General features: G+C 42.3%; 1 protein-coding gene across 3 annotated transcripts; it reads left to right on the top strand.

Annotated features, from left to right (window-relative positions):
* Nucleotides 1-27,616, top strand: nfatc4 (nuclear factor of activated T cells 4). Of its 3 annotated transcripts, XM_028592816.1 has the most exons (14): nt 250-284; nt 6,075-6,632; nt 11,174-11,319; nt 13,417-13,935; nt 15,083-15,258; nt 17,798-17,960; nt 18,638-18,738; nt 19,809-19,910; nt 20,436-20,623; nt 23,572-23,712; nt 24,071-24,126; nt 24,311-24,437; nt 25,792-26,511; nt 27,421-27,616. In XM_028592816.1, exons 2-14 carry the CDS (start codon nt 6,296-6,298, stop codon nt 27,489-27,491), a joined length of 2,847 nt encoding a protein of 948 aa, XP_028448617.1. In that variant the 5' UTR covers nt 250-284; nt 6,075-6,295; the 3' UTR covers nt 27,492-27,616. The 3 variants fall into 3 exon arrangements, with proteins under 3 accessions (XP_028448618.1, XP_028448617.1, XP_028448616.1); XM_028592817.1 differs by lacking the exons at nt 250-284; nt 6,075-6,632 and adding an exon at nt 1-33; XM_028592815.1 differs by lacking the exon at nt 250-284 and having other exon boundaries at nt 6,025-6,632.

The raw sequence follows: 27,616 nt of genomic DNA, 5'->3' as shown, positions 1-27,616 counted from the left end.
ATGGAGACAGTTGGCTTATTTTCTCCTGAACAGGTAAGCATTAGCTTCAGGATAATTTATCACAGCTACTAGGGATGGGCATTTTTTGTCATTTCAACATTTGTGTACTCACATTGAATTATATAGCTAGAGTAACCGAGTTGGTTACTTGCAAAAACAATTGAGACATAGCCAGTAAAGTTATCCTGGCTAACGCCGCCATGCTAACGTTACCGGGAGGACCAGGCAAGGAGCTCATGGCTGTTTACAGCGTGTAGCCTCTTCAGCGGCTGGATCCGACAACGGTGAGTTATTTTAAACCACGAGAGGGGGGCTGTAAATCGGAAAGAGATGACTGTGAGTTTGCAGTGTGTTTAGCGATTGTTGCCATAATTCTAAGCCAATGAAGTGTGTTCCGTCGGCAAATTAGTGGTATTTTTAGCGTTTCGTATTGTAATTCTAAGCCCGAGGAAGTGTGCCTGACTGGCGTGTGGAGAGGACAGTGAGGTTGTTGTGTTTTTAGCGGTTCATACTGTAATTTTAAGCCGAAAAAGTGTGTCTGTCAGTTGGTTACAGAGCTCCGCGTGAGCACGGTCTTTTATGACTGTCAATATAGCCAGCATCGAACGTTAGCTACTCCACTGTGCTGTGGAGTAATGTCTGGCTATGTGAGACTAGCATCTAACGTTAGCTACTCTGCTGTGCTGTGGAGTAACGTCTGGCTATGTGAGACTAGCATCTACCGTTAGCTACTCCGCTGTGCTGTGGAGTAATGTCTGGCTATGTGAGACTAGCATCTAACGTTAGCTACTCCGCTGTGCTGTGGAGTAATGTCTGGCTATGTGAGACTAGCATCTACCGTTAGCTACTCCGCTGCGCTGTGGAGTAACGTCCGGCTATGTGAGACTAGCATCTACCGTTAGCTACTCCGCTGCGCTGTGGAGTAACGTCTGGCTATGTGAGACTAGCATCTACCGTTAGCTACTCCGCTGTGCTGTGGAGTAACGTCTGGCTATGTGAGACTAGCATCTACCGTTAGCTATTCCGCTGTGCTGTGGAGTAATGTCTGGCTATGTGAGAAAAGCGTCTAGCAACATTGTTGTGAATGCTGCGGTCTCAGCCTGGCAACCTCCGTGAACTTCGAGTCTGGGCAGGAGGGGGCGGGGGAAACCACTCTCCAGTATTTTGAATTGGTAGTGCAGTAACTATTTTAACCGCTAGCTGCCAGTATTACACACAATATTACATATTGCACCTTTTAAATCTGAAAATAACACAATTACATATTATTGCACATACATATTCTTTATATATACTGTACAGTATATGTACAGTATATAGGTAACTATATCTTCCTTGTAAATATATATATATATGTTTTTAATTTTCTTTTAGTACTACTTTTATATAACCAATTTAATTCTATTCTCTTTAATTTAAAAATATATATATTTTTTTAAGATCAATTTTTTATTGTTTTTATATTTTTGAACATACAGAACAGACACACACAATTGAACAAGAACACCAACCCTCTCCAACCCCCCACCCTCTGCGGTCTCGAGGAAATAATAATAATAAACAAAAAAAAGGAATCACACCTTGCCTAGTCGCTTTCCTCTAATTCTTGTGATGCTGAGGTCATTAGGAGTGAAACCTGTTTTGCTGTGTTTTTCCATAGGTCTATAGTCGATGACTTGGCTTTGTTAATCCTTGCTGTAGAGAGCTCCAGCGTAACTATGTCCAGAAAATATGCCAAACACTGTTTTATAGCCAGCGCTGAGCTGTCATTTTCTTGGTTGCAGTTGATCCAGCTAGCCACATTTTCTTCCGTCTCCCAAGCAGATGTAATTTAGAGTCGTCATTAAGTAACAAAACAGTCGGGTCAGTAGGAATTCAGAACAAGTCAGAACATCCTATCACATAAGATATTATTAATGTTGTTTTATTCCAAAACTCATGCACCTGTTCACACTCCCAGACCATATGTAGGAAAGTTCCAGTTTGTTCAGGTTGGCAGAACGTGCAATAGGGAGTAGGAATGATTTTAGAGACGGATCTCTTCTCAGGAGTCCAATATGTCCTATGGCATATGTTGAAGTGGATCTGGTGTTTTGGGTTCTTGGAACAGTGGGAAATGTTGTCCCAGACTGTCTCCAAATTAATGACGTTCCCCTCTGGGCTCAGCTCTCGCTCCCATTTCTTCACTATTGGAAGTTTTCCCAAAGATACTTACATCAGTTTAGCATAAATCCTGGACACTAATCCTTTCACAGGAGAACCAACAAGCCATTTAATGATTGGGTGCGTCTCAAGACTGTTCCCCCATGGCACATAACATTTTAGGGCTGATCTTAAGCGAAGATAAAGGAAGAAGGATGTCCTAGGGACCTCAAAGCTAGCTCTCAGGCCTTCAAAACTTAACATACCTTCCTCATTGAATAGCTGGTCTACAGTATAAATACCTCTGTCACTCCACTGGCTATAAACAAAGGGTCTGTTACCAGACATTAAGTGCATGTTATGCTAAATTGGGGTGTTCAAATGCCACTTATTGGTGTAGCGTAGTTGCTCCTCGACCTGTTTAAAGTTGGTCAGTGTTTTGGTGATAATAGGGCCATAGGCCAGCACACACCTGTAAAGGCAAGGTCTTGCAGTCTTAGACTTCCAGTGAGGTTTTATTTAAAAATATTTGAATATTAGTTGTCTGTGTTGTATGAAGACAATAAAGCTATCTATCGGTCTTGAACCTTGACCCTCAAAAAATTAATCTTTATTCTCCATTTTGGCCTTGCCTTAATACTAAACTGCCATTATTCACACCAACTGAGGGCTGTGTGACAGTGTGTGACAGTAAAGTTAGGAAACCAACTTCCCTCCAGCGGAAAAAAAATGTAACCTGGCTCAAGTTTTGCCACAACACAGTGCAATGTAATTCAGCAAAGCACTGGGTTGTTTAGTCAAATAGCCTACATGCAAGCACATATCACTGGAACATTACTTTGTAACATGAAAGCTGTAGTTGTGTTTACTTTGTGATGGAATGGATATAATAACTGTCGCCATAACTTTCCAGAGTTGTAATATCCTGTTTCAAGATTCAAAGATTGATTGTAACTTAATATATTTTCAATATGTGCCCCCTGCACACTTATGTGTACTTATATTTAATAATAATAATAATAATAATTAGAAATAAGCAATATAAGCAATATTAAAGATAACCTTTTTATGAAACAAATGTAAAAGTATGAAAAAGTATTAGGTTAAGTTAAAGTGCATATCTTTTCTCATAGTTATCAAGTTCAATTCAAGTTCAAGTTCAAGACCTTTATTTGTCCCCGAGGGGCAATTAATTTTGCTGCAGTAGCAAAGTAGTACCCAAACAATACATGACAACAAAAACATTCAACATCATTAAAATTTACAATACACATCCAACAAATTGATATATTAATACCACTAACATTTAAATTCAAATTTCAGTTCAGTGCAGATGTTACCTCTTTTTTCAGAATTTATCAAAGAGATAGCAGAGGTTACAAAGGAACATTTATATCTATTTGTTTTGACGTATGGCTGATTAAGGCGGGAACCAGAAGGCAACATTATACGTTATTGTGTACTGCATAAGCCTTTCTGGGTTGTATTTCATCTTATCAGTGGTGCATTTTGTGTCTAAGCTCTGGCTTAGTGTGGGTATACTGTTGTAGTAGACTGTGGCTACATCCATACTAATATGTTTTTTTTTTTAAAACAAATATCTTTTGCTACGTTTAAGCCTTGCGTCCAAACTTGAGCATTTCCGAGCCCCTAAAACGGAGACATTTGGAAACATTGCTGACCCCATTTTGGTTTGAAAACTCCAGGGTTGCTTTGTAGTCTGGACAGGCGTAAACAGAGACCTTTGGAAACGTAATCTTTAGGTTAGGTATGCACATCCACATGATACCTAGCATACGTATCCTTCCGTGATCATGCTCCACCCCCCCCACCCTCCCCTTTCCCCTCTTTCTACACAGTTGCTAACGGAAGAATTGAAAATACATGATGAACTTATTAGAAGAGGTAATTATCTTCACTTGACTTCTGAACAGCCATACTGAGAAATACAGAGAGAGTTGTGTGGAGCTGATAGTCTTAATTAGCTTTGTAGCAACTCATTTGGCAATGGCAAATAAAGTACTAAAGCTTTAAACCATCACTACATGTCCAATATATGCAAACGAATGGTCATGTGATATGTGTCGTCAGACGTGTTAATATGGACGAAGATTAGTTCTGCTATTGGAACTAAAACGCTTGCGTGGACGGCAGAGATGCTCACAGGTCTCTGAGCTAGAGTCCAAGTCAAGTCTCAATTCTTTGAGCTAGAGTACATTTTTTGCACTCAGCTCTTCTTTTGTTAGGGCTTCGATGTAGGAAGATTTTAAAGCCAAAGCTTTTGATGAATGGCACAGCAGCTGCCAGTGCGGTCGACATGTTTGTTGTCTTCTCATGTGAGGACACGCGCAGCAGATAGGTCACCTATTATGTAGGGAGGTTATATGTTACGGTCAGCTCATCAGACGTTTCCTAAACATAAAGATTGTTCTCGGGTCCCGCATCTCGGGTCCGAGTCGGAAGTCTTTTGAGGATGAGTCTAAAGTCAAGTCTAAAGTCACTGTGTGTGCAACTGAGATGCGACTTGAGTCACGAGTCTCAAACTCATGTCCCCATCTGTCTCTGGTGGACAGAGATATTTTTTTGTCTCAAAACACTGTTAGAAAATGAAAATGTAGTAGTGTGGATGTAACCTGTGACATACTGTAGACTGGTAGGCTAATTAGTCATAACCAGTAGCAAAATGAATCGCTGCTTAGGAGCCCTAAGCCACCACGGTGTCCCCAAACAAACTGAAGACTCAAAAAACTGACGGAACTCTCTTTGGATTCTTTTTTTTTTTCACCTCTGGTGTTAAGGAAATGTATACACTCCACTTTGTTATAGTGCCCTATGGGGATCACATTCTGCCTTGGGCCCCAAAACGTCTTGCGTCGGCCCTGCTGGTAGCACTTTTTTTCCTCTCTCTGACCAGACTGCAACATTTTGAGATCAAGATCCAAGGCCTGCCCACAAAACCCCAAGAGGATGACAGGGAGAATGAAGCAAGCCCCCAGTTCCACGCCAGTATAACATACATAATGATTGTGAGAATAGGAGGAGGACGAGGAAGGAGGACAGAGAGGAGGGGGAGAGAGGGGACTGAGGCAAAAAGAGAGAGAGAGAGCCAGAGATAGCCAGAGAGCGAGTGTGTTTATTTAACTTATTCGTCTCCTGACTCAGACAGAGAGCAGACTGCAGAGGATAATGAGAAACAGATCTTTGGTGGAGAGGGAGGGAAGGGAGAACGAGGGACTAGGAGGAGTTGGTGGGGAGAAGAGAGGAAGGAGGTGTAAAAAAAAAAAAAAGCAGAAGAGGAAAGGGGGAGGAGAGGGAAGAGTGACAGCCAAAAAAGGGGGGCTGTCTTGTCCATCGCCACAGGAAATAGGCCCTCTTATGTTCACTAAGTGACAGTTAATACCCCAGCCCTGGTGGCCGGCCATGCAGCCGGCCTACAATGGCTACAAAGGTTTAGGAGACAGTGAGCTACTTGCCATGAGTCCTGCTCATGATTGGAATAATAATCATATTGTTTTGGGCTTGAATGTGTGACGTTATTAATGCTAAGGATGATGTATAGAGATACACCTAATTCTAGTGGATGTACACAAAATGAAATGAGTACAAGTTGTAAAGGCAAGCAATATGTGTAGGGTTTAAAATATGTGATGGTGTAGGCTATAAAGTAAATGTGAAGTGAGTCTGACTAAAAAGAGAAACCTCCAGAGTGAGTGAGGAGGGGGAGAAGAGGGAGGCTGGAGGTTGGGCAGGGGGGGATTCATGACTGACAGGCACAAGGTCCTATGGGGAATGAGTAACGGACCAACTGGAGCTGGGAAACCCACCCCAAAGGCAATTAAGGGTAAAGGACGACAAAAATATTTGATAAACTTTTTTTCTTCCTCTCTCTCTCTCTCTCTCTCTCTCTCTCTCTGTCTCGAACGGGGAAGAAGGAGCTACAGGGATGGCGATGGAGCTAGAATGAAAGACCCGACTGTGTCTGGGAGATATGTTTCGGAAAAGATTGTGAGATATCCAAAGCGAAGATTGGATTTGGACCGCAAGGCATCCAGCCTGAAAAAGTTGCAAATCCCCGAGCAAGAAGCAGTCCTCTGTGGAAACAGCTAGAAAAAGTTGCTGAAGTCACATCAAAACCTTCAAAGAGGAGGGATATATGCGCTATTACACGCACATAGGAGAAAGACAAAAGTTTTTGGGAATATCTCCGTCTTTTTCGAGGCGCACTAAGGACGTTAAAGTAGTTACGCAGGGAGAGATTGTATCACTCTCTCTGTATCCTGTCCCCTGCTGCCGGAGGGCGATGGGGGCCGCGCCGGGTTCGGGCTGGGAGGAGGGCGAGTTCGAGTTCAAGTTGGTGTTTGAGGAGGACCCGCCGTCGCGGCAGAGCCAGCGGCCATCCCCGGTGCGCCCGGCCGAGCCGGAGATCACCGTTCCCGGGGAGGAGAGGGAGTGCGCCCTGCAGCACCTGGACTCCTCCAGCAGCAGCCTGGGTTAGCGAGATTTCTCTCATGGTTGACACAGGAGGTCTGAGCGGCCTGACAGTGTGGCTTCTAATGCATGGGAGCTGTGTGTGTGTGTGTGTGTGTGTGTGTGTGTGTGTGCGTGTGTTTGCGTGTGGCTGGCTGGATGCATGTTGCATGTGCTGTGATGAGGGCCTTCATCTGCATGCCTGTGCTTATGGGAAGTGTGTGTGTGCGTCTGTGCGTGCGTGTGTATGTGTGTATTTAAACTTGCATGTGAATTGTGAGTGCGTGCCTCTATCTGCAAGCATGTGAGAATTCGTATATTGTTATTGTGTGTTTGTTTTGTGTGTTTGTGTGCGCATAGCTGACTGTATGCCTGTTTGTGACTGCATTTGCGCCCGTGTGTGTATTTGTGTGTGGTGCGTGTGTGCGTGCAGCCCCAGACTCAATGTGTTTCTAATCAGCTGTGCGTGTGAGTAGAGTTAACAGCTGCCATCTGGGATGGAACCTCAACCTCTGTGTACTGCAGGCACCACATCCACACACCTCCCTCCCTCTTTTACTCAACATCCATCTCCCCCGTTTTTCACTACACACACACACACACACACACACACACACACACACACACACACACACACACACACACACACACACACACACACACACACACACCTTGTATCCCCGCATCCACTCACTCAATCATTTGTTTCCCGCCCACACTGGCATACAGTTGTATTACCACACCCAAGGCATGAAAGTGAACTGTACTACAAACAAGAGAGCAATTCTTCACTCTATGATGAGTGGTTTTACTTCTCAGAGCATCACAGAAGAGTTTTGCCAGCTCTCCTGACATTTTAAATGCACCTCAAGTATTCAGATTTAAGTCCTCAACTCTCCATATCTTTTGATATAACATGCAAACCAGATGGACGCAACCGTTCTGGCTTGTGACCCCTTAAAACAAAGCAATGTTAACTTGCAACCTCTGTCTCATGTCTACCGGTTGTGACCAGTTCGACCAAACACAGATTTACTTTTATTTATGTGAACGACTTTTCGCTGCCTGAAGAGGTCAAATGTAGAGCAGTACTGATCCTGGTCTTTTTTGCTTTTCTGATATCTCTACGCTAGTCTCGCATTGCCAGACCTGTGTGCACAGCGCTGTGGAGTTAAGGTCTAGCTAAATCACACACAAATTCTGGGATAGGAGAGAAAAACGCTCTGGGTTGTTTGCATTTCTTTAAACCAATCACAATTGTCTTGTTGTTTCCCGTAGCGACGGGATTTTGAGAACGGCAACACAGAGAGAGTGGTAGGTGAGGGACATGTCAGGCAGTAATCCTGGAAATGTACCACCGTTAATCCAGACTACCTCTACGTAGATACAGAGTACCAATCCAGTACAAGTGATCTATTTTCCCAAAATTTAGAATCTGTATATCTCGCTGCATGGAACTCATTGGAATCAGTTTTATATGAGGTAACATGAGGCTACAGATGTTTGCGGTGCTAAAAACTCAGTCTGCAGCACGCAGTGACCTAATGAAGGGAATTTAAAGCGAAAACTCAGAATGTTATGACAGTGATGCACACACTGCATTTAATGTGGACTAGTCATGCCATGTTCACAAACTGAGGACTGTCAAAGGCCGTAGTAAAATGACTGCGCCAAAATGAAAAATTCACAAGAAAAAAAAAATTATTAGAGAAAGAAACATTTTTGCAGAAAGGGACACTCATGGTGCGCAATAACTGTCAGGTACATTTTCATGAATAGTTTAAATAGCCTTGAAGAGGTCAAATCATCCATTATATTACAAGAAAAAAGCAAGGGAAAAAGTTTTTTTGTTCAGTGTGGCAAAAGTATATATTTTTTGCTTTGCTACGCTGCTGATCATTTTGCGACCCCTTGTGGGGTTCCTAATTACTTTTTGTGAGAGGTTCAACTCAGGACGCAATAAAATATTACAGTTAGACTTGAGATTAGCTTTATTGTGTTCAATAGGTGTTAGGTATGTTTTTGTGGCTAATAAACTTCTCTGCTGGTCCGCACACAAACATCTAAATCATTGTTTCATGTGAAAGAGTATTTGCCTCGGCACTGCAGCTTTAACCACTTGGAAATATTTCTGTTGCCAGGAAACATTTGAAGAGATTTTTCACCCGAGTCTTAATTCGTTGGCAGTTACTGTTTGTGTGTCCATGTTGCCCAAAAATTGCACTGCAGCACAACGACGATCAGATGGAGCCCTCGCTGGTTACAGAGTAACTACTGTTTGGCTCCATGTGGAGGCCAACCACACCACGCTGAGGAAATGTTGTGGTGAGGGCTGTGGTCTTCACAGGTCGTGTCCTAATACGGATGATTGTCTTGCGAATAGTCCCAAAAGTTTGGTTCTGGATAAAAAAATAGGAGGTGTAGAAAAGGCCCAAATCGTCTTCACAGCTGTCAAGATGAGCAGCAGAGTTGGGTTTGTTTTTGGCGGTGTAAGATTTGGATCTATGAGCCAAACGTTTGGTTACAATCCCACTTCACCCTTTACTGCCCTATTTGTCACTATAATACATGGAAAACATGTATTGGAAGTTATTTACACTGAAAATAGATTTAAAAAAAAAGAAAGTGCTTAGTAAATTGTTGCCATGCAGTATGACTTGCAGTATGATTGTAGAACATAAAACCAAATTCTATTTTGTCATGTAGTTTTTTGTCTACAATGCCTGTGTATTGTATGTGTGTTATATACATACATATATATATTTAATTTGTATCTATTTGAGGTGAAATAAATACAATATAAAAACTAAAACTAAATGATAACAATATAAAACAATTCAATATGAAGGTGTTTAATTTAAAGGAATAGTTCTACATCTTGGGAAATATATGTTCACGTTCTCACTGAGAGTTAGATGTTCAGATTGATACCACTCTTACATATGTCTGTACGCTAAATATGAAGCTACCGCCAGCAGCAGGTTAGCGTAGCTTAGCATGAAGGCTAGAAACATGAGGAAAACAGCCCCCTAAAACCACGACGTGTCATGTTGACTCTTTGGTTTTTGTACGGACTGAACAAACAAGATATATCGTGGTAATTCATGAGCTTTAGAGGTACTGGTAGGTGAATTTTTAGGCTGGCTGTTTTCCCTTTGTTTCCAGTCCTTATGCTAAGCTAAAATAAATTAATCTACTCATATCTTGGCTCTGGCTTCGTATTTACTGTTAACAGATATGAGACTGGGATCAATCTTCTCATCTAACTCTCAGCAAGAAAGTTATAAATCATATTTCCCAAACAGTCAAACTACTCCTTTAAATTAAACATGACAAAAATGCTGCACTTGTTTCAAAGACTTTGAGTGTGCACTTCCTGAGGAGAAGTTCCAGTTGCATGCATTTTCCACATGGAATCAATTTACAGATCAGTAAATCAAGAAAAGTAGATGTGTAATGATGTAGGCATGTTTATGATTTAAAAAAAAAGAATCTTTTCTTACCACAAAATGTGTTTACAGTATTTGGATGGATATCTAATGAGTCTTTCTCATGCCAGATGTAAAAGAACTGCACGTTTTGAGAGCTAACTGTCATGTTGCGGTAGTAAAAAAAAAAAAGAAAAGATTAATGGGAGGTCACATGACCCTAAAACCCACAACATATAATATAAAAAGAACAAAAGAAAAAAAGTTACATTATGTTTACTGGAAAGCAGCCAGAAGATAATTGTTGCCATGTGGAATAAAGGTGTATATTACTCACCGTAAACTCTTCATTAGCAGCATATTTGTAACAGAAAGTACGACCAACTTTTGTCCACAGCTTTGATACTTTTGACAAGAGCATACTGTGTGTGCTCTTAAGTGTTTTCAGCCTGTGGTCTGAACGTGTGATGTGTGCCACTTCCTTTTCTTAAAGGACAATTCCGGTGCAAAATGAACCGAAGGGTTAATAACACGTGTACCGAGTCGACCGTTCTCTGGGATGTGTTTTCATGCTAATCGAATGTGTCTCTAGCTTGAAACGTGTAGCGCAAACCGCTGATTAGCTTATAAAGCGAGTCGTCGGGGCATGAGTCAAACGATGCACGCCGTGCAACCAGTAACCAGTAACGCAGCTCAAGCCCGGTGTTCGTCGTTCAACTGGTCATGACTGTTTTCCCAAGATGGCTCCTGCTTGTATACGTGAACGCTACTGTCTTTATAATCTATCATTTTAATAAACTGTCTGTACATTTACAAAGTTCTCAACGCTTCGGTTTACATGTAGGGACCCTCATTATTCTACCGTTGAAGTGTGGTACTATTTTGAGCCTTGTTAGTGGTGTAGAAATAGCTATTTATTTTTACTTTACCAATTACCCGACAACTAGCGTTATAAGCTAATCAGCGGTTTGCGCTAGCTTGTTTCAAGCTAGAGACAAATTCGATTAGCATGAAAACATATCGGTACACGTGTGTTATTAACCCCTAGGTTCCTAGGAATTGTCCTTTAAAATCATATTCTGATCCAAGTGTTTTTCACGTTTCCACACATTCGGTCTGATTATTCTTTCTATCAGTTACAGATAACCACCACTCAATCAGCATCCACAGCCCGCCATCCTCGACCAATCAGCGGGCTGGGATGCATTCCCCGCCACCACGGAGGGCCCCCGCCAGAGAGTTCATTGGGACCTATGAGAGCCTGCCGGCGCGCTCTGTACAGGTGAGACAAGCTGTCCTGCTTCATACTTGTATTTTGGGTATCTACTAGAACATGTTCACATGCTTTAATGTAAAAATCAAACACATTATTTTACTACTATACTGTCTGTCTGAATATACCTGTATTCACCCTCTGTCTGAAAGAGGGTGTCTGTTTTAGCGCCTGTCTCTTTGAGCTCCCATCCCAAAAATACCCAGTCTGCTCTAATTGGCTTGCGAGAAAAATATGGTGCACCTTTGCAAAGGTAGTTCTCAAGCCGTGGGTGGAGATACGCAGAGGAAGGGGAGCTAAATCTGAACAGCTTATTGAATCCCATGTTTTCTGATCTAGTCAGCCCACAAAAAACTGACTGGGTTGTTCTTATTTGTAGTTTGGTAGGCACTCCAGATACCTTAAAGATATGTGCACTGAAAAAGTGAGTCCCCAATAAAGTTACTATCTCAAAGATCTCCGTTTTCGTTCTCTCTGGCACGCCATGGGTGCCATACAGCGATAAGTGGAAGGCTTAATTGCAGGTGTGCTTTTGGATCTAACTTTCACTTTCACTTGTTAGTGTTAGTTTCATTGTTTGTGGTCATCTCTCTTTTTTTTTTTGTTTGTTTGTCCATAGTTGCCGTTTACTCGCTCAGTATGCCACTTTACATACAAGAGAGGGGAAGAGCGAGTAGTTCCAATGAGACAACCTGTAGGGGGACCGTCCCCCTACAGGTTGTCTCATTGGAACTACAACTGCAGCTAAAAGTTACATAGTGTTACTTCAAATAGCAAATGCACCTGCGCCCATCTTTGTGCCCATGGGAATGCTGGTCTTACAGGGAGGTGTGTTCTGGTGCATTCTTTGCGTATTGCTATCTTGAGGCACTGGAAAGTGATCACACCATTGACCAACAAAAACCTGGTCTAAAGTCAATAACGCAGCATTTCATTGTTATTTTAACAGCAAATTAGTAAAATGCACCTAGGCTTATGCACAGCGCGCGCACACTATGCTTGTTACACACACAGGGAAGCGCAGCAGCACACAAACATGCAAAAGATTACAAATAAAATTATTACGGTGCAAATCCGCCATCATATTAGCAATGCGCCAAGGTCCAAATGCGCCTGGCTTTTAAAGGGAATGGGAGATGACACTCTGATTGGTTTATTGCATGTTAGGCCCAAAACACACCTATGAATTAATGAAGATACTAAGTACAACCCTTTTGAACCATGCACCTGGCGCACGGACCCTTTTTTCCACCGTCAAACTAGCAAAAGTGGATTTGGGGATGCCCTAAACACACCTTCCTCATGCACTTTACGCCGTGCGCTTAGATCGTTAAAATAGGGCCCAGAGACTTCACAGATATGTATTTAAATGAAAATCTTCCAGATTTTTTACTTTAAGTTCATGGACCATTTTTTCCCCTTTGCATATTTGAGCTATGGGTCCCTCACTCATCAATGACATGTTCTAGTTGGGTTTAGCTCTGAAAGTCCACCATCCAATATTTCAGGGTTAGCTGCTAAAAAACATTGCTTTCACAAGTTATGTTGGCTATAAGCAACTGTTAATATGTGAATTTGGTAGTTTTTGTATTAAACTCTGTTCACTTTGCATACAAAATGTTGAAAGCCATTCTGTACACAACTGTGTTACTTTATAATAACAACTGCAGTAGATTTGGTATATCAAGAGCATTTCAAGGGAAATAAATGGCTGCCTCGAATGTAGACAATCATACAGAGCCCCCGAATCAATGGTGATAGATCTGCGACCATTTTTCATTTGTAAAACCAATTATTGTTTGATTCTTTAAAATTCCTTAATTTGGGTTTAGAAAACAATGAAAAGTGCCCATCACAGTTTCCCAGAGGCCAAGGTGACATCTTAAAATTACGTGTTTTGTCAGAGCAACAGACACTCACAAAAAAAAGGTATTCAATTTCCAGTAATATAAGCAGTAAATACATGCTAGAAGTTGGAACAGGCAAACATTTGGCGCTTTGCCTGATAAATGACTTGATTTTTAAGTATTTGTCATTTTCTTTCGACTGAGTGTCAAAACAGGAACAATTAACGGTAGCTCTTGCTTGCGCTTATCTTCCCTGTAGGTTTCAGAGTCTCGTGTAGTTGAGTGTCCTAGCATCCAGATAACCACCATCTCCCCTGAAGATGACCTAGCCTCCACCATTTCCAGTTACTGGGACATGGGCAGCGGGGGTGGGTGGGACCGAGAGCGCCTCTACCTCCCCCTGCTGGACCCCTTTACTTACCGCGACAGATGCCCTGGCTCCCTCAGCGCCAGCCCCAGCCCCGGCTCCAGCCCGTCCTCCCGCGGCTGGCTCAGCCCCGCCTCCAGCTGCGACTCGCTGCTGGTGGAGGAGGAAGAGCTGAACGATGCCACCATCAATTTTGGGCTCTCGCCGTCCTCGAGGCCCACTTCCCCCGGAGGTAAAAAGCGTAGAAACTCCCCCCTTGTCTCCCCCTGTACTTCACGCAGGGGTAGTTACTCAGAAGAACTGCAGGGATGCAACCTGGAGGGTGGAGAGTCCACCCCTCAGTCACAAGCTCCGCCCAGCAGCTGTGAGCTCAGCATCCCACAGAAAACCAGGAAGACATCACTGGAACAGGTAAATATGTTGGCTTGTAGGGCTGGGACCATATGCTTTTGTCCCAATTTGATTCTTTCACGATACATGGGTGCCGATTCGATTTGTTTTGCGATTTTCTAATTAATTGCGATTCTAGAAGTATTGCGATCCGATAGTATTGAGTGTTGAGATTTTCTTTTCCTTCTTTAAAGCTACATTGTGTAAGAATTTCTCCCATCTAGTGGTGAAATTGTATATGACAACCAACTGAATATTACTTTCTTGCCCTTCCCAGCGCATTTCAACTCCTACGGTGGCCGAACCCGAAATTAGCTCTTAGTATCTCCATTGTTTACACGCAGCTGTTCTAGCCACTCCAATTGGTCTTGTTGTTTTGCCTGTCACGTTGTCGTTTAAATTTTTAAAAATATATATTCTTTTCTTTTTCGCTTCACTTTAAGTGTTTAAAAGCGTAAAAGGCTGAGATATGTCCCACTTTGGCAAATGTATTTTAAAGATGAAGGCGGTATATGTCTGCCGTGATTTGAGCAACTCACTAGTATGTATTCTTAATGATTCTTAATGGCAGATTCTACGCTTACGAGAATACTTTGAATAGTTGGTGGAAGTAATTACACATGAATGAGCATATTTGTGAAAGAACAAAGGGGTTTTTGCTAAGAATCAACAAAAAAAATTACACAATATAGGTTTAACAAAAACAAAAGTTGAATAATACACTTCTAGAGACAATCTATCATGAGACATTTGTAAAAACCTGTTCTCTAAGAAGAATGCACATCACATGTCAGTCAGTCAGTCTGATATTTATTTCATTTGTAAAGAAGAACATAACATGGACTTTCTGCACTTTCTGCTTTCGCTCCATTTAGCTGGAAACGGATATGATGTAGTAGTCGCCGTCGGTGGTACCGTATAAACAGAAAATATTTAGGTGAATCGTTGGTAAAAACACTAAATAAAGAATATCAATTCTAGGGAAAAGAATCGATTTTAAAAATCGTCACAAAAAAATCACAATACACACAATTTTCCATTTTTGTTCACACCCCTATTGGCTTGTTTTCATGGTGTTTCTCAAATGTTGTCTCTCCATATCAGAGATGATTAAAAGATTTAAAAATGCATCACACTAAAGTGATGAACCATACTTTTTTCCCCCCAGTTGTCTCCCAGAGAGGTGGATCAGGAGCAGGCTCCAGGCCAGAGCTCCCCCTGCCCGCTGCCAGAGACGCAGCAGGCCAGGAGAGAGCCCCCTTCACTGGGAATGGACTACCTCTCTGTGCCCCCTGCTCTAGCCTGGGGCCGGACCCGGGCCAGCGCCCACAGCCCTCTGTTCAGGCAAGGATACACACCACTTACCTACATACATGATAATATCCATCAAAAATCACAGTTTGAATATTGATTGATGATGTGTTAAAGGGATGGTTACCCAAATAAGAAAATAGCAAGCAAAGAAAAAAATATTTAATTTACACACATCTGTTTTGCCAAGACGTGCAAATTGATTTTGTAAGCCATGCTCTCACATGCAGTTTACTGTATGTGCACTAATTTGGCTTTAAGAATGATATTTAAGGTTTTAAGCTGTAGTGCGTAGTTTCTGTCTCTCCTATGAGGAATTCTAAGTAATGACAACAACACTGTTGGCGCATCCACATGATACAAGCCTTCCGTGATCGCACACCACCCCACCCCTCCTACACACAATTGCTAGTAGCCAAGGATGACACACTCTTATTCTTCAGAAGAGGTAATTAAGTTTAAATTTTCATGTCCTCTTTGTCTCCAACGCTGCTGTTTCCTTTCTCAGCGGTGACGTAAAACCCATCACTCAAGCTTCTGCGCGTGAATGTCGCCGGACTACACCATTCTGTAAACATAGCCACAATGAGAAATACAGAGAGAGTTTTGTGGAGCTGATAGGCTTAATTAGCTTTGTATCAACTCATTTGGCAATGGCTTGAATGTAATGGACGTTTATTAAAGGTCCCATGGCATGTAAATTTCACTTTGTGAGTTTTTCTTTTTTAACATTAATATGAGTTCCCCCAGCCTGCCTATGGTCCCCCAGTGGCTAGAAATGGCGATAGATGTAAACCGAGCCCTGGGTATCCTGCTCTGCCTTTGAGAAAATGAAAGCTCAGATGGGCCGATCTGGAACCTTCCCTTTATGACATAATAAGGGGAAAGGTTACCTCCCCTTTCTCTGCTTTGCCCGCCCAGAGAATTTGGCCCGCCCATGAGAGAGAGAGACATCATGGCTTGAAAACAAGCAAAGCATGACAGTTGGTCAAGGCCACACCCCCACCCTCCACCTTGCCCCCCCTCTCTCCTCCTCAATAGCATTTAAAGCTACAGACACAGAAATGGCACATCCTAAGGAAAGCTCATTGTGGGACTGATTCTAGTGGCTGTTATTCTGCACCAAGGCTGAATTTCGGGAAAGAGACTTCAGATACAGTATTAAGGACCTTTAATATAAAATAGTCGCACACTATAGCTTTAACAACAGCAGCTAAGTACTGTGTTACAATGCAACAGGCAACATGCTTGCAGCATGTCACTGTGGTTGCACCTGTTCAGGAGTTCACTATTCTACTCTATACGGTGGCCCTGAGAGGCCACAGCATTAAGACAATAAGACAACATGTGCTCAGGTCTCTGAGCAGGACTGTCTGAGCGACGAGCTAGCGCCACGGCAGGCGCTAGCTGGCTGTCGCGTCACTTTATGGAGCTACTCAATTCCGAAAACTTACAAACAAATTGACAATCGGCAACGATTTTCGCAAGACTGCCTATATACGAAATCTAAAGAGCTCATTTCTCGCCTAAAACATATTCAGAAGTGAATTTAGTGATAAATAAAATGGCAAAAATTGTTAAAATTGTCCTGTTGTTGGTCTGTCTATGTACCTGAAGCGATATTACGAATCCCACTATGGCCACGCCAAGACCCGCCCTTCAATAGCATTCACACACTACTATTGGCCAGGCGTCCATGCTTACATGTACAGGTCCTATCCCCTAACCAATCCCCTAACCCTAACCTTAACCACTCGAGGTGAAATGCCTAACCCCAACCAATCGAGCTGCTTCGTAGGGCGGGTCTTGGCGTGGCCATAGTGGGATTTGTAATTTTGCATACCGGAAAGCCAATGGTTGAGGCACGTTTGCATCACTTAAAAGTGTCCCCTGGAAACACTTCCGTTGTGGTGTGGGCTATTTGCATGTGTTGTCTTATTAGTGTGTGCTGTGGTTTATTTGCACGTGTTGTCTTATTGTTGCGTGCTGTGGCCTCTCAGGGCCACCGTACTCAGAACTGTTAACTGTTTTATTTATTTTTTTACAATACATTTTTTAATTTTTCCTTGCAGTTACAATTTAAAACAACCCCCAATTGTACCTGCCTTCAGATGAGAGCTATAGTCCTTTTTGCCTGTAGTATAGCAAAATCAATACATTTATATTCTTGGGGTTTCAGATTCAAATTTGTTGGATGTTCAGCAAAATCATTTTAGGGTCAAGTGGAATATTCACAGATAAGATGAACATAGTTTTATTGATCACCTCCCTCCAGAATGTTTTAATTTTGTCACACTCAAGACACAGTGCATACATGTTCCTTTAGCCTCATTGCATTTAAAACAAAGGTCAGGATTATTACTGTTGTATTTATTCAATTTAACAGGAGTTGTATATGTTTGCATCAGCCTATTATATTGGAGTAGCTTTACATTTGAGTTTGTGCTGTAAACTGGTAGTCTGGATTCATATACGCACATTTAAATGATCAGTGTTAACTGCATTAATATACATTTATTCATTCAGATGATTAAATCTCCAAAGTGTTGTTATCCATCCAATCCACTTGTAGGTCTAATGCCCTGCCGCCACTCGACTGGCCGCTGCCGTCCCAGTTTGACCAGTACGAGCTGCGGATTGAGGTGCAGCCCCGCCCACACCACCGAGCCCACTATGAGACAGAGGGAAGCAGAGGAGCCGTCAAGGCCACACCAACAGGACATCCTATTGTCAAGGTGAAACCTGCTTTCAAACTGAGATCTGATTCTCACGTATATTAAAGAGCCCCTATTATGCTTTTTTAATTTCCTGTCTTTTAGTGTGTTATATAGTCTGTTGTGTATGTAATAGCTGTATTAAGTACTCAAGAACACATTTAACTCCAAATGGAGCTTTCTCTTCCACAGACAGCACTTTTTCTCAACTGCTTGAAACGCCTCGCCCACATTCCTGTTTGAAATTCCTATATTAGTGATGTCAATAAGTGAAAATGTGCTGCCCATAGTGATGCCTGAGCAAACACAGCCTGCCCAGTGGCTTGTTTGGATTTGGTTGACCAATCACAAAAGAGTTGGCCAGCTGACCAATCAGAGCAGACTGGGCTTTTCAGACAGAGTGTTTCAGGCACAGGAGCTGCAGCAATGGGCAGTATGAGAAACATAATATGTCTTTACATCATGTAAGCATGTAAACCTATTCTAGTAGACCCCAAGAGTTCAAATATGATGCTGAAAAGGAGTATAATAGGGGCTCTTTAAATGCAATTTCTATCAAAGCCAACTTAGAAATTTAGTTTGAATGTTGTGTTCTCACAATACTGGAACAAAGACATGGGCAGACACATGTTGTGGCTCACTGCTGTTGGCCTCGTCACAGTTTGGTTCCGTCCCTCACTCTGTGTGTCTCTGTACAGCTGTGTGGATACACAGAGAGGAAGCCGCTCTCCCTTCAGGTTTTCGTTGGAACAGCTGATGACCGATCAATCAGGCCACATCCTTTCTATCAGATACACAGGTACTGAACTGTATTTCTATTGAATATCAGACTTATTACCAAGCATTCTTCTATAGTTAAGTAGCACAGCATACCATTAATCATCTGACTGTTGTGGCTTTATCCATTGTGTAACTTACCACCAGCTGCTTCTACTGTTGGTCCAGGAAATGTCTTGCACCAGGTGTTCTCAATGTAACATGCTCGGGATGAGAACATCAGAAGATTAACAATCTTTGAATGTGATTGCACAATAAACTTCAGATAGATGAAGAAGAGGTGCATCATCAAGACCTGTAGATGTATCTACTCTATGTGCTAGTAAATGCTTTTATCCTGCTCTGTCTAAGGTATATTTTGGGACATTAACAGCATATTATGTGTCCGTATTTCAATGTGTTTTAGTAATCGGGACATTTTCCTTACCACATTATTATTTGTTCTTTTCATGGACATATAAACTGAAAACAGTTTCTTTCAATTTTTACACACTATGGATGTAGCTAATTGGTTATAGTGCACGCCACATAACTGCAACATAGCCAGTTCAGTTCCAGCCGGGCACCTTTGTTTTTGTTTACCTTAGCTGTTTCCTCTTGTTTCTGTCAACTATAAGGAAGAAATGACAAAAGAATTCTTTAACGAAAAGCAATTTGCAAACAATAAGTCAAATGTAATTGTAGCAAATATGGGCTAATATGATATAGATACAAATAATTGTATGTGTAGGGCTAGATGCTAATGATTCATTATCAATTTATCTATTCATTGATTTATTATATAATGTGTAATTGAGTGATCTAGAATATGTCAGAAAAGAGACCCCAAATTGACATTGCTTTTGTCTGACCAAAAGTCCAAACTCCAAAGGTATTCAAATTTACAATAAAAAATATATTGAATAAATGACTTCAATGATTAATAATCATCTGTCGAAATTGTTGTACCAGCTTCTCTTGTTCAGGATTGCTGGGTGCCACGTGTACTTTGTGAAAGGAGGCAGTGTACAGAGCACCTGTCCATTGTACTTTGATTCAGCATAAAAACTGTTAACAGAGGGCTGTTGAATTCATCTGTCCCTTCCCTCTCAGGGTGACGGGGAAGATGGTGGGCACTTCCAGTCATGAGAGCGTCCAGGCGGGGACCAAACTGCTGGACATCCCCCTCAACCCTGAGAACAACATGACTGCACTGTGAGAACATAGAGACAGGAAACTTGTCCTCTCCACTTGTTGTTTTTGCATGTTTTTCAGCTTTGTCCTCCAGTTTCAAGACTATGTTAAAGTCTCCAACATATACTAAATTGAGTAGCAGTAGGGTTGTTGAAATTAATCATTTCTACAATGCATTATTATGTGATCGACACACCATAATCGATTATAGCCTACTGATGTTATTTTTTGTGTGTGCCTTTTGTCTGTTGTCTACTGTCTGTTGTCAGCTGTGTGCTCTACTCTGCCACATTCTGGAAGGCTATTTTTTAAGAATAGATACAATGAAAAGTGGAGTTCATATATATCTGACTCCTTGAATTTGTTGTTGAAAACCATGTGTAGTAATGTATAATAATGTCGAGGAGGTGATGCATCGTGATGCAACCTGATATCAAACTGAAGTGAATCGTTGACAGGAGAATCGTAATCGTAATCTAATCTAATCGTGAGACCAGTGAAGATTAACACCCCTAGTAGCAGGCTTATCAAATCCTTGTGTCGTAGCATTGACTGTGCTGGGATTCTGAAGCTGAGGAACTCGGACATCGAGCTGAGGAAAGGAGAAACAGACGTTGGAAGGAAGAACACACGTGTCCGTTTGGTGTTTCGTACCCACCTCCATCTACCGCCCCCTGGGGCCCCGCCTGGCCGAGTCCTGGCTCTGCAGGTGGCCTCCCTGGCCATTGAATGCTGTGAGTAGCTGCTAAGATGCACTTTTCTGCAGACTAAACTGCAAAGAGAGTACTCCTTTACATAACACTTTACTAGCACGGAACACACCATCAACCAGATTTTGTTGAACAATTTATGAATGAAAGTGAATGAAATGAAATCATGAAATGATTGGTGTGCGAGGCGTGAAGTCGCCTGTAGTCATCCGTCTGCTAGTCTATATCCACGACGTTCCACTTCCGGGATTGCTCTGTTGCCGCCGAAAATTCCGCCGGATTTCACTCATTTAGGCCTGATATCCGTTACGTTCCGCTTTCTTTGTTTTTATATTTTAAAGGTCCTATGACATGCTGCTTTTTGGATGTTTTTATGTCGGCCTTAGTGGTCCCCTAATACTGTATCTGAAGTCTCTTTCCCGAAATTCAGCATTGGTGCAGAATTATAGCCACTACGGGCCAGTCCCACAATGAGCTTTCCTTAGGACATGCAATTTCGGTGTCTGTAGCTTTAAATGCTATAGACCTCAACAGTCCCACCCCTCCTCCGAGAGAGCATAGGTTCTGGAAGTAAATTTCCCATTCATTTCTCCTATTGGCGTCTGGACAAATCCGTATATAAAGAATTTTTGACCATGCTTTAGGCTAATAAGCTATGACGTGACTCAGAAGCAACAACATATCATGAGTGAAAAAACGAACAGAAAATCCCAAAAAAGTAAAAGCTACAAGACTGTGTACATATTTTCATTTCCGAGCGAAGGAACTACTCATCCCATAAACCACCGCCGCTCCACTGAATAATATAGTCGAAGACACAACCCCAAAAGAGCCTCTTGAAGAACTTCCAATCCAACGACAGCCTCGCACACTTTTTCCTTTCAAAACATTGTGATTTTTATATAGTGAATGTACAATTAATAGCAGTTCTTTCAGTAGTAATTGTGTAATGATTGATATGACTCATACAGTATGAAGGCTACAATAGCCAAGCTAAAGTGAACGGATAATGTTAACTAACGTTACCAACCTCCCTGCAAAACTCACCACAACTTTATACTGTATATCTTGTCCCTCATGCTGGCCCTTACAAAATCCACAAGCTGAACCTCGGACACACTACATTCAATAACGTGACCCGATTTAAAGTGTTTTCACCCCTTTGGACCCTTGTTCTCGTCCTTGAAAAAAGCCATCATGGCAGCCAAGGAGATCATGATTGCACTGATAAGTCTACCGTGCAACACAGGGTTTTTTTTCCTTCTTTTTATTAAAGATCGTACAGTAGACAGCAACGTTACAGTAGCCTACACAGTACAGCAGCAAAGACTCTCACGGACTTTCACGGGGTTTAGGGTTTAACCAAACAGCCACATAACATGAGTTCCACCAATCAGAGGCATCACTGTGGGATTGTGGGATTGTTTAGGATTGTGTGTAATGAAGTACTTATCCAAGACATCACGAATAAAAGACATTTATCTCAAAACAATGTTGGTGCCCCGTGAACTTTTGGCGTCTATATGAGTATATGTAATCGCTTAGTCATGTCTTAGCTGGTTTTAAGTCTACCATCGACGGTTACGATTTTATGGCTTATACTCCAATTGTCGATGGAGAAATTGCATTGTATTTTTACTTCCAGAAACTTGCTGTGGGCGGGACTATTGAGGAGGAGGGAGGTGGGGCAAGGTGGAGGGTGGGGGTGTGGCCTTGACCAGCTTGCGTAGACGGTTGTAGCTCTATTTCCTTATGGGTGGGCCAGCTGTTGGCGGCGGGCAAAGCAGAGAAAGGGGAGGTAACCTTTCCCCTTATGATGTCATAAAGGGAAAATTCCAGATTGGCCCATCTGAGCTTTCATTTTCTCAAAGGCAGAGCTGATACTCCTTCCGGCACTTAGCGCCGCCAAAGACGATTGTGATTGGTTTAAAGAAATGCCAATAAACCCCTGTACCCACTTGTCCCATACATGCTGTATTGCTGCGAGTTTGTCACAAAGCGGTAACACAGGAGGAAACATGAGGCATGGTGGCTGGAAAGCATTCAAAAGGCCGTGTTCCTTTGCCTTTTGACTTGAAAACTCTTGCCTAAATGAGCAGCCCAATGTAGGCCTGCAAATGGGTCACATCCAAGTCTTTCCAACTGTCCCCATACAGTTCAATATATAATAATTCAATATAGATTAAATATAGGCAGAAGGACCATGATAACCTTCTGTTTTAGGAAGTTAATGTGTCCACTCTTGGAGACTGAAGAGAACAGATTCTGGTGGTAGTTGAGAGACAACCGGAAGGTCAACCCTAAGAGTCTCATTCTCATCAGAGGAGGACGCCTCATAATCAGGGTCCTCCTCAACATTATTCTCAGTCCCAGACACATTCTCCTCTATGTCACTTCCACTGTCACAGAGCTGTGATTAAACTTCATTGGCAGAAAAACTTAGAGGTTATTTTCAATGGAGAGAGCATAAAGAGAGCGCCCACAGCGCACCAAGAGAAATGGTTAAAACCACATAAAACGGCTGCTGTGTCCAAGCTTTTAAATGTTTGTGTGAACTCAATTATTGTCCTCGCAGGAAACATAATTCCCCTCCCCCAGGGCGTGGGAAATAGCATATGCATACATATTTATGGTTATGAAGCATTATACAATTGCATGTTATAGTGACCTCAATATCAGCAAAACAACCCAAAAAAATCTGTAAAATGTTCATATTTCGTATATGGTTTATACAGCTAAAACCTGGGGTCAGATTGTATCATTGTTAAATATATCATCATGTTAATCTCATGTTGACCTAGGTGTCCCCATTAAACTAGTCCAGTTCATTAAATATGACGCAAAACAAATGACGTCAAGCACTTATTTCGAGACGTTGGATGGGGTCAGATTGACCTCAAGGATAATAGGAGGGTTACATTTCGGAGTACACTCAGTGGTTTAATCTACCTGCCTGCCTCTCCCTGCCTCAGCCCAGCGTTCGGCCCAGGAGCTGCCCGTCATCGAGTCCGTCAGTCTTACCTCATGCTCTGTGGAGGGAGGAGAGGAGCTTCTGCTGAGCGGCTCAAACTTCCTGCCCATCTCGAGAGTCATTTTCATGGAGCGAGGGACAGGTAAAGGTCCACAGAGCCCTGTCTAATGTTGATTTTCTGATCTTCTGGCCATAATATCTTGATGAGTTCCTGGGACTTAAAGGAAGCCAGTAAAAACACACACATGCACAAGTTGCAAGAAAATAAGAGTAGGGTGCTCCCGGAGAAATTCTTTTCTGCAATACAAACAATGATACAATTCAGACATGATGACTGATGATTCATATATATATATATATATATATATATATATACAAAACAAACAACCTGTTTTACAAAAACTTTAATGTTAGGCTTCACCTATGATGAAATTATACTATTAAACTGACTATGTGTATGTCAGTTACACTTAATTCCATTTTATGTTCTTATCTATTAGATGGGAAACTGCAGTGGGAGGAGGAGGCTCATGTTGACCGTGACAACAGCAATGAGGTAATTTTGCATGTGTGACATCAGTCCAAAAATGTCCAATTCTCGAACAGCCTCTGCAACAACATGAACTTTTTTTAAATTTTTTTATCACGAGTCGAGTTGTAATTTAATTCAACAGATACAACTAAAGCATCCGGAACATCTAATCTGTACTATTCTGTCCACACCCTCTTTTTCGTTGAAGTGTTTGTTGTGTGTGAGGGTCCCCGCCTACAGCGACCTGTCCGTCAGTCGGCCTATGTCGGTTAGTCTTTACGTCTCCAACGGGAAGAGGAAAAGAAGCAGCACTCACTGCTTCAAGTATCTCCCCGGTGAGTAGCCAATCACACCGGGATCACCTCCGTCTCATTTCATGTCTGTTGCGTTTTTCTTTTTCCAAATTGTGTTTTGTTTCCATGATGTGGTCTTTTGAAAACATCTTCAATGAAATGAAATGCTGTGAACCAAAATGTAAATAGACATGAATGAATATAAAGGATAACAAATAACAAAAATTTAAAATATTAAGCAATGTGTAGGGTTGGGCATCGTTTAGATTTTAACGATTCTGATTCCAATTCCGATTCTTCCTTTCGATTCCGGTTCTTATCGATTCTCGATTCCGATTCTTTGAGGGGTGGAGTTGAAACGGGTCACATGCTTATTTCACAAATAAGAGGAAAGTTTTATTTTGATTCAAAGGTGGGTTGCAGTTTGACGGGGCTTTTTCAACGTAAAATAAAGCCACACTAGAGCACTGCTTACTGTGCTCCATGGCTGCAACACAACAAGCGCCTGGCCGCTACGAAAACCAAAACTTGCGCTTGTTAAATTGGGAACCCATGATCAGATTTGAAACCAAATCCTCCAAACGATTCCAAACGATTCCAATAAAGAAAGGATTCTGATGGAATCGTAATTTTTGAAACGATTCCAAGTAGAAATCGGTTCTCGATGCCCAATCCTAGTAACCTGACTCCGCCAGATGGATTGCTTCGCATTTGCTCGGCATATCCATCTGGGAACTTTCCGTTGGAGAACTTTTGGGAAGGGGTGAAAATACTGGTTAGCTGATAGGATAAACCATCTGTCTATCACCTATGTTGGTGATAGACGGGCCAAATCAACCAATCAGATCCACAAAGCGTATGAAAATACAACCACAAGCCCGCCCCTGCTGCTGCTGCAACATGCCTCAAAACCAACGCTGATTGGCCCGGTCGTTTGGCGAACGGCTCCAAATTTTCTCTATCTCAAGATGCCAGACTGATCTGCGAGTGGAAAACTGGAGCTCGCGAGATCAGGGCGGTCTCACGAGGCTACAATCCTAGCAATGTGGCACGAGAATCAAACTAGATCAAACTACTAAAAATGGCACAATATCAAAAAATATGCAACATTCAAAGTCAGTTCAAAAAATAGCATTTCCACCTAGTAGTGTAGGCTACTATAGTACCCCATTTCCATCAGGACGTCACACATCTCTTCCGACTGCACCTTGGATAAAAAAACATTGCACTCACAGTTGCACTTTCATGTGGCTCTTTGTAGTTTGGCTTATTTGAAGCTAATGTGTTCTTGCTGTCCAGAGTTTCTGCTTCAAGGTTGAAAGCACTTCATTTGAAGTTGCTTTGGATAAAAGCGTTAGCTAGATGACACGTTATGTTGTCCTGCTTCTCCTGACAGTTATGTTCAAAGAGGAGGACCCGCTGCTGTCCCGGCCCTCTGCGCTGCCTCTGGATGGGACGAATGTGGGTCCTGTAGGGGGTCAACCCAGGATGGACAGGGGCTTCCACGTGAGAGGCATCCCCATGGCTGACGACCAAGGCCTGGGCTTCCACCTCCCCCCCTACCCCTCCACCTACTCCCCTCCCTGCCCCTCCATGAGTTACCATGAGGAGTACTGCTCCAAAGCCGACGCTGCGGTGGAGGAGCCCGGTGGGTCCAGGGCAGCCCTGTCCGAGCGTCACCCCAGCTTCGAGAACCTGGAGCTGGGCTTCACGGAGCTTCTTCCTCCCTTATACCCCCGCGGCCCGCAGCCTCCCTCACCCTCCCCTTCCCCGTGGTTGGACTCACCCTACCTTTCCTCCTCGCCCTCTCCCTCCCACTCCTCCTCTCTCAGCCCGTTTCCTGCCGGCAGTCCCATCTCCACCTCCCCTCTGCCTCCAATCCCCACCTCCCCTTACCCCCAGTACTCGGCTTATCCTCAGGAGGTGTGCCCCTCGCCTCCCTCCAACCCCAGCCAATATCAGGACATGTGCCCGGCACCCTACTCCCATTACGAGGGCTGGGACCCCCAGGGAAGGGTGCTGGGGATGGAACATGGGGAAGAGAGGGATGTCAAGATCCAGGAGTGCCCCCTGGAGTTTACCAGCTCTTCTATGCACCACATTACATTTGAAGAAGGTGAGTTGCATGTATTGGTCTTCATCGTAATGTGCGCAAATGTGTAATAATCTATTGAGAAGATGAACTAATTGGCAACATTACAGACATGTTAAGGACAGACAGAGATGATAAAGAAATGTCTTTATGTACATTATATATGGATGGATGGGTGGGAGGAGGAATGTGTTGGATCATAACCAGACTGGAGGATAGAAGATGGCTAAATAAATAAATATGGGTACAGCTGTTGATTAATTGAATACTGTGATGTCACCATAGATTTTCATTTTAAAACTAGGATATATCATTTTGTTTTTGTTGATATTCATTAGCACATAAAATAAACATAAACTAAATATAATTAAGACATTTTTTTATATAGATCAATTAAATTTGTTGTTAGATAATCAAGATACAGTGTGTATGTATATGTATGATATATTGGCTGATGTTATCTTGCAGTTTCTGGGCATACTCTAAAAATGTCACACCTGCTGGCATTTTTAGATATTTCCCATCTTAAATTGCATTTTGAACTGCTCTGCAATGAAGAATTTTGATACGAGCCAATTGACAATGCAAAACATTTCAACCGCAAAGTTTTAAAAATAACGTTTTTTAAGGCCAAAGTAGCGTATCATCTTTCCTAGACTTTTCCCTTAGTATCTGCGCTATTATTATTATTATTATTATTATTATTATTATTATTATTATTATTATTATTATTCAGATGCTGCAAGTCCTGCTGCTTTCCAAATAAACGTGTACCATATAAAATTATTTACGGGTCAATACATACAGGTTGATTACCTTTGATTCTAGCAATGCATTTGCTCAACAAACTGTACCCAATGACATTGAGTACATGAGGTGGATGAAAGGATGGAGTGATGAGCAAGACTGATCTTCTCTTCTCCCTCTTCACAGTGACGGAGTTCATCGGGGAGGACATCCAGTCGTACCAGTCAGGCTCACACGTGGACAACCAGCCAAACTGAGCTCAGAGCATGCTCAGAGAGCGTTTGATATTCAGCATCATATTCACCATTATGCACTTGGTATTAAGGATGCAGGGAAACTAATGTTTTTAACATGTTTTCGATATAAATTATACAAGAAAGTG

The sequence above is a fragment of the Perca flavescens genome, chromosome 12 (genome assembly GCF_004354835.1).
Source record: "Perca flavescens isolate YP-PL-M2 chromosome 12, PFLA_1.0, whole genome shotgun sequence".
Classification (NCBI taxonomy): domain Eukaryota; kingdom Metazoa; phylum Chordata; class Actinopteri; order Perciformes; family Percidae; genus Perca; species Perca flavescens.
Note: the sequence above shows the minus strand (reverse complement) of the source record. Positions and strands in the feature narration are given on the sequence as shown.

Coding starts and splice junctions, on each gene's coding strand:
- nfatc4 (XM_028592816.1), top strand. CDS start 6,296: ATGCGCTATTACACGCACATAGGAGAAAGACAAAAGTTTTTGGGAATA. Junction 20,624..23,571: donor CTCCCTGGCCATTGAATGCT/GTGAGTAGCTGC, acceptor TCCCTGCCTCAG/CCCAGCGTTCGGCCCAGGAG. Junction 23,713..24,070: donor TTTCATGGAGCGAGGGACAG/GTAAAGGTCCAC, acceptor CTTATCTATTAG/ATGGGAAACTGCAGTGGGAG.